The sequence below is a fragment of the Hibiscus syriacus genome, unplaced genomic scaffold, assembly GCF_006381635.1.
Source record: "Hibiscus syriacus cultivar Baekdansim isolate YM2019G1 unplaced genomic scaffold, ASM638163v2 tig00002511_pilon, whole genome shotgun sequence".
In the NCBI taxonomy this organism is placed as follows: Eukaryota; Viridiplantae; Streptophyta; class Magnoliopsida; order Malvales; family Malvaceae; genus Hibiscus; species Hibiscus syriacus.
The window spans coordinates 4863672-4870508 of NW_024061932.1; the positions used below are offsets into that span (position 1 = coordinate 4863672).

At 34.2% G+C, this 6837-nt stretch overlaps 1 protein-coding gene across 1 annotated transcript; it reads right to left on the reverse strand.

Moving 5' to 3' along the window:
- Positions 1-282: 282 nt before the first annotated feature.
- Positions 283-5985, reverse strand: LOC120146879 (U1 small nuclear ribonucleoprotein A-like). The gene is made up of 9 exons (XM_039160360.1): positions 5729-5985; positions 5078-5257; positions 4902-4977; positions 3571-3697; positions 3338-3455; positions 1651-1742; positions 1467-1536; positions 1280-1362; positions 283-696 (listed from the first exon to the last, which is right to left on the reverse strand). The coding sequence occupies exons 1-9, from the start codon at positions 5951-5953 to the stop codon at positions 600-602; spliced, it is 1068 nt and encodes a 355-aa protein (XP_039016291.1). The 5' UTR covers positions 5954-5985; the 3' UTR covers positions 283-599.
- Between the last annotated feature and the right edge of the window lie 852 nt (positions 5986-6837).

Here is a 6837-nt window from a genome sequence, read left to right on the forward strand (position 1 = left end):
TTATCTTCTAATGTGATGTAGTTAGATTGCTTTAAATACTCCCTAATATGTTAAAAGCATGGCAATCGTTTTTGCAGTTGACACGAACAGATAGGGCCTATGGCTATGGAAACAGTTCTACAATTTTCATGTAGAGAATGAAAATGGAATGATCTTATGCATCTTTGAATAGAACTAGTGCCATGAAATGAAACTGAGGATCATCTTTGAATGTCATGTTAGTACTGTAATGTGCATGACTGCATGCTGTGTGATGCAGTTTAACCTAATATAAAACAACAGTAGTCCAACACCATGGTTTGGTTAATGTTCAACATGAGGTGGAATAACACACAAATTAACCAAAACTGTAGACAATGCGCTACTTCTACAAATAACATATTTATCTTAACCTTTAAAGTTAAGCTGGCATAAAATATGCTGCAGATAAATGCATGTCTTAGGTAATATGATATAACTTGAGCAAATGTTGCACTTCATGATACCACCATGCAAATTCAAACACACGAGAAGAGATGCTAATGCTGATGTTGATGATGAAATGGATGCATCCTAGCATATATTGTCGGACAACAGAAAACAGAGAAAATCCCCATGATCTACTGGTAAGTAATAGCTGGTGGGGGCCCATTTGCACTGGGGGAAGCAACAAGATGACCGGAATCCTTCCTTTTACCAAAAGGATTCTTTGAATATCTATTAAAAAGTCAAGAAAGAAAACAATGTTCACAGAAGCATTTATAATAAAGTTATTGATTCATGTAAAGCTAATAACATAACCAAAAAAAAAAAAGCAGAGCCAGGTGGGAGTAGTGAGTGCAATTAAGTCCCCTCGGCTTTTCCCATATTAAAATGTTCTGCATTCTTGAGAACTTGCTAAAATAAAATTAGAAAGATAAAAACTATCAAGACTAGAAAGAAACATAAAAACTATAAAGGTTTTCTCAGTTTCCAAAGTTCAGAATTGCAACTCACCCACCCACCCACACAATAAAGAAAGAAACTTCGTTTTTCCCCTCCAAACCCTAGCGCAGTCCCAGGCTACAGAGAAATTAAAGAATCTTACCCCACCCCTATGCTAAGATCAAGAAGCAAGAAGAGGTGACAATTAGGTAGAAAACCTGTCAGAACTATAACATACAAGAAGAATCAAGACTCAAACCCATGAAACAGCACATGAATAAAACACCAACCATATGCAACAGTTGACATAACAATCGAAAGAAGAAAACAAGAACACTTAACACAGTAAAGCGACAACAAAATACAAAAAGGATACTGTATTCGCATGCCAACAGAACCAGAACTGGGGATCACAGCACCCTGTAAATTGTGGTGCACATTGGTTGCAGTACTCACATCCTGCAAGTTGGTGAAAAAACTCTTAGGCGTATGAAAATAAAAACCAAGAAAGTTTCATCCCGTGGATAACTGTTTGCATCCAAGTAGATAAAGAAGAAACTTACTTCAAACTCTATAAAGCAAACAGTATGCCTCTCTTGTTTCAAGATCTTCATTTGCTTAAAACCAAGTTGACTGCATGTAAAGCAAAAAAACGAAATAAATAAAAGCTGTAATCAACAAACATCCCAAAACTCAAATAAGAAATAAAACAAATTGGAAACTAGCCGGTGGCTAACTCATTCTTACGCGCTGAATAGGCCCCTTAATTCTTCCTCGTTAATGTTCTCTCCAAGATTGCCAATAAATAAGGTATTGCAAGGTGGGTTATCTTTGGTATTCTGCCAATAAAAATATCATTAAAAGTAAATGGAAAACCTCTGAAACTTATTAGGCTACTGGATGTACAATAATAGAGAAAGAAAAACAAATCATCATCACAAGTCAATCTCTATAAAAAAAATAAACTGGTTATAGCAAGGAACAGAAACTTGAGAGAATCAAAGAGCCAAAAGAAAATGTCCTCTTCTAGTAAATACAACTCTAATATAGAATCGCACGAACTAAGTGACCTCTGTGGTAAAGGAATTGTTGTTATTCCTTAAGGACTCGGGTTCGAGCACCATAGATGTCAGGTGTGTGAGCGCTCAATTTCAAAAGGTTGAGAGTTAACTTTGAACAAATACTGCCTTGTAATTACCCCAGATTAATATATATATAAAAACTCTAACATAGAATCAAAAGCTATAGTAGCCAAGGTAATTGCTTAAGTTCACCTCACGCATGTTACTCCCTTAGAAATTCTCTATAGAAAATTGCAGAGGGATGTGCTCCCCATCTTTCCCAGCTAAAACATCAGAAATGGAAGGTTGCAAGGTAAGGGCATCAAATTCATGGCTATGAAAGAGGAAAGACTTTCAGGTTAGAAGAAGTTCCAAAAGGAAGCTAGCACACAGTATTTGAAGAAACTCATTCATCCTTGTTTGTCAAAAACCAATGAATAAAAAATTTAAACCTTGCAAAATGCTAAGCTTACAACCCTAGAAAATATCTTAGATGAAAAAATATTCCTTAGTCTATCATCAAAGCATATTATGTAATGATGATAGAATGATAAAAGAGTTATATTCAAAAGAATGATATTTAAAAAACACACATGCATGCGCATAATGGAAAGATAAAAAGAACACAGAGAAAGTATTGTACTCATTTGTACCTGGACATGTTACATGTATAACATACCAAACAAACATGTGAAAATCTTAACCACAGATGACTACAGGACAAGGACAAAAGTATAATCACCCTAAACAAGGAAAGTCTAACTTTACAACTGCTATAAATTCACAAAGAGAACAAGTTAGATAAAAGTATTTTTGACGATTTTAAGTGTTCGTTTGATACATAATAATCTGCAATGGTTAAAATTATATATATATATATTTTATAAGAATTTCAGGCCTCATTAAAAACCCCCTTCTTGATTAATGGAGCTTTTAGGAAAGCTCCTTAATCAGAGGAAGGAGGAAAAGAGTGCCTTAGTATTTTATTAATCATACATAATAATCATAGGCAAATTATATATATATATATATAAGTAGTTTTCATTTACTTCCAGAAAATACAACACATGATGGATGTTGCATCTAAGTTTCTCAGGAATAATGAACAGCATCCTCATAAGATGCTGACAAAATAACACTGTTTATTGATAACTATCCAAAAAACATTGGACTTGGTCATGTCTCCAGTGTACAGAAAGGCAAGTTTTTATCAGAAGTTCATTGCAATCAAGGTATATCATACTAAAGTTAATCGTTATTAAATAGTCTTAATAACCCACAATTTAAATAATTTAGAGGGGAAAATTTGCTAAAACAAACTGATACAAAATCTAAACAAGAAGAGAAAATGGCATGTTAGATATAGAAATTACCTGAACTGGCACATAACTGCTTGGAGCTGGTACGGGAGCCGGAGTTGGTATTGGAACTGGAGCAACAGGATAACATCCATATGGATTATATGGAGGAGGAGGAGTTGGAGCCATATACCTATAAATAAAACTCAACTTTAACAAGAAACAATGTAAATATAACTGAAATTTTATACTACCAGGCAGACTTGATAGTAGCAGTATACAACCCACATCCTGGCGTAACTTCTTACCCATGTGGTCCCCAAACAGGTGAAGGAGCATGAAATGGAGGTGGAGTTGAAAAAGGACTGGGGGAATAATTGCCACCAGTTCTCAATCGTTTGTTTTGATCATATGCATCAGAATCTGTTACTATTCCTGTAGAATAAATATCACAAAACAAAAATAGGCTCTTGATCATGGAAGAACTTACATTTTACTTTTATCACAAAATCATATCACTATGTTTCTCTCCCTCCTCGCCCACTTACAACTCCCACAGACCCACTCAAATCATTACAACCACAAAAAGTGGTGCATAACCAAAAGACTTGATTGTGTCCTAAAGGCAACCCAAGGTAGAAGGATGTTCCATGATTTATACTTAGCATTCGAAAATATGAACAATTCACAAGAAATTGGAATCAAATAATTATTTAGTAGTCAACAAGCATTGGGAACTTATGGTACTTCAGAAAAAAAAGGAAAAAGGAACCATTCATGTTCATCAAGATAATAAGCTGGAATCCTGGAACAGTCAACTGAGGATCATATTCCAGAGGGTATAAATCAACTTAGAAGAAGATACTATAACTCTTCAATTGAAACTTCAAATTGTACCTACCTAAATAAATAAAACTAAATTTCAAGAAGAAAAAGAAAAAGCCCATTGAAAATTTAGACTAAACTGAAGAACTACTATTTGATCCAAAAGTTACAAAATTTGAGCTCTTTTTTGTCAAAACTCACGATATCACTATGTTTGTATTGCCATATGTGAAACACAGAAAAGAGGACAGGAATGGAAAACAAGACACATTTTATCAATTGCCACATTAGCTTATCTAAATGGAAGTTTTCCAACTTCTGAATTAATGTTTCCAAAAGGGGTTGGATGCCTCGAAACAAATATTCCACTTTGTTGAAGCCTCTATTCGATGAATAAGCTACAAAGAAATCACATATGATCATTACATCATAATGCCAAATTGCCAACAAATATCATTGTTAGTTCACTTCCTTTTTAACTTTCTTGCTTCTCATTATAGTATGGAATTTAATACTCCAGATTACATATATTGGTATAATACCAAGAGTAGACATCTAAAATTGTGATTTCATGCAAAGCTATAGACAATATTTCAGCCACATTCAACCAAAATTTAGCTGCTAAATATTTCTTTTCACAGTACTCATGTACTTAGAACAATCATATAATTGTCTTTCAAACATCATGATCATTTCTAACCAGATTATGCTAATTTATTTCCAGTTTACACACTGTCTGTCTGTGCATTTATTTATAACAATGCAAAGTCTTTTTCACTCTGGCATTGAACAAAGTGTTAAAATGAAAACATACCTCTTTTAACAAATAGATTTTTCTTAGCCATCTCTATGTGCAAAAGGGACTTTGACTCGGCATCAAAAACCATTTCCTAGCACACATCCGAATTAAACGCAGTCAGTGCTTTGAAAAAGAGTGAGATACCTCTGATGAGTAAAATAAAAAATGTCAAATAAATAAATCTATAATACCTGAAGGGCATCCTTAGCAGCAACTGCAAATCGTGCATTTGAAAAGAGAGCAAAACCCATAGGCTTTTCTCCCTTGTAGTTCACTTGCGAAGCTTCATAACCTGGAAGCCATCTCAGTAAATTCTGCAGCTCTCTCTCTTTGACATCTTCAGGAAGACCGGTAATAAAGATAGTCCGAACCTAAATCCAGCACAAATATTTCCATTAATTTTATATACCCAAGGAAAATCCGAAGACTTTAATACTTCAGCTTATTTAATAAAAAAAAAAAAGCAAAGGACACGTCAAAACAGGAACAAGTAACTAAACTGCCGTAATATACACTCAAATCATGAAATATATGCTGTCAGTTATTAAATTATTTTAACTGATTCTTATTTTTGGGAAAGAAAAACAAGTGCAAAATGAAATTCGAATATCTATATTTATCTATAAACAAATACTAACATGGAGCGAATCAATGGACTAAACAAAGCTAAGCCGGAGAAAAGAACTAGTATATTAGTTATTTATGCTGAAATCTCAAACATAGAACATTAGGGTTCGGTTACCATCAAACATGCAATTCATGTGAAAGCTAAGGCTTGAAAAGGAAAAATAGATGGAACTGGAGTAAATAGAGTGAGAGAGAGAGAGAGAGAGAGAGTTTACCTCATCAAGAGACGGAGCAGGTGGAGGAGGATGGTGAACAGGAGGAGCCGGCGGAGGCACGGCCGAAGCAGTGGCCGGTGGTGGAGGAGGAGCTTGGACCGGAGGCCATTGCTGGTGATAAGGATGGATTCCGGCACCCGCCATGTGAAGGGCTGAATAGAATGTAGACTCCTGAAACCCTAAACCAAGACTCGAGGACGGAGAGAGGAAGAACTGATGATTCATATAATTAATAAAATATTAGGTCAACTTTTCTTTCCTTAGAAAAGTAAACCCTTTATAGCTTTTTTTTTTCAAGGAAAAAGTTAAAGACTATTCGTTGGATTTTAATTTTTTATTTATGGCAAACTAAATTGGATTTAATATTTTTTTGACTTTATTAAGATTATAATTGATTATATTATTATTGAGATTTTTATTTAATAGAATTTTTTTAATTAAATGAAAATCTATATATAATATTAGAAAATATATAAATTTATACCATTAACTAAATTTATTTATAATTTTATATATATAATTTTGAATTAATACGTTGGGCATACCTTGACGTTAATTGTGTTGATGTGAATTTTGATTTGAAAAAAGCATTGTTTTGAAAATCGGACCGAATCGGCCGGTTCAACCGGTTCAACATCGGGAACCGTTGTCTAGTCAGGTTCAAACTAAATCGGTTGAATCGCTATTAGTGAATCGGCCGGAACCGTTGAACCGTTCGAACCGGACCGGCTGAAAACCGGAAAAAATCGGGAAAAACCGAAAAAAACCGCCAATTTTGTTTTTTTTTAAATAAAATTAAACCAAACGACGTCGTTTGTTAAACGAGCCAAGTCAAACTTGAGTATTGCTGAGCTCGACTCAAACTTTAAAAGTAAGCTCAACTCGACTCAAGCTCACGAATTAAAAATTATCAAATTCAACTCGAACTCGAAATATAATATTGAAACTTGAACTCGAAAAGGCTTGAACTCAAAAAAAAAATTAGAAGCTCGATTGAAGCATAAAATTCGAGCTTGATTGAAGTGAAAAAATAGTTCACTCTATGCTCACCAAAAGGCTCCATGATTTTGAATGTCAAATTACCTCTATTATTTATAGAAGTTAGTTGT

Coding starts and splice junctions, on each gene's coding strand:
- LOC120146879 (XM_039160360.1), bottom strand. CDS start 5,953: ATGAATCATCAGTTCTTCCTCTCTCCGTCCTCGAGTCTTGGTTTAGGG. Junction 5,258..5,728: donor CTGCTCCGTCTCTTGATGAG/GTAAACTCTCTC, acceptor TGCTGGATTTAG/GTTCGGACTATCTTTATTAC. Junction 3,698..4,901: donor AAATCTATTTGTTAAAAGAG/GTATGTTTTCAT, acceptor TTTATTCTACAG/GAATAGTAACAGATTCTGAT.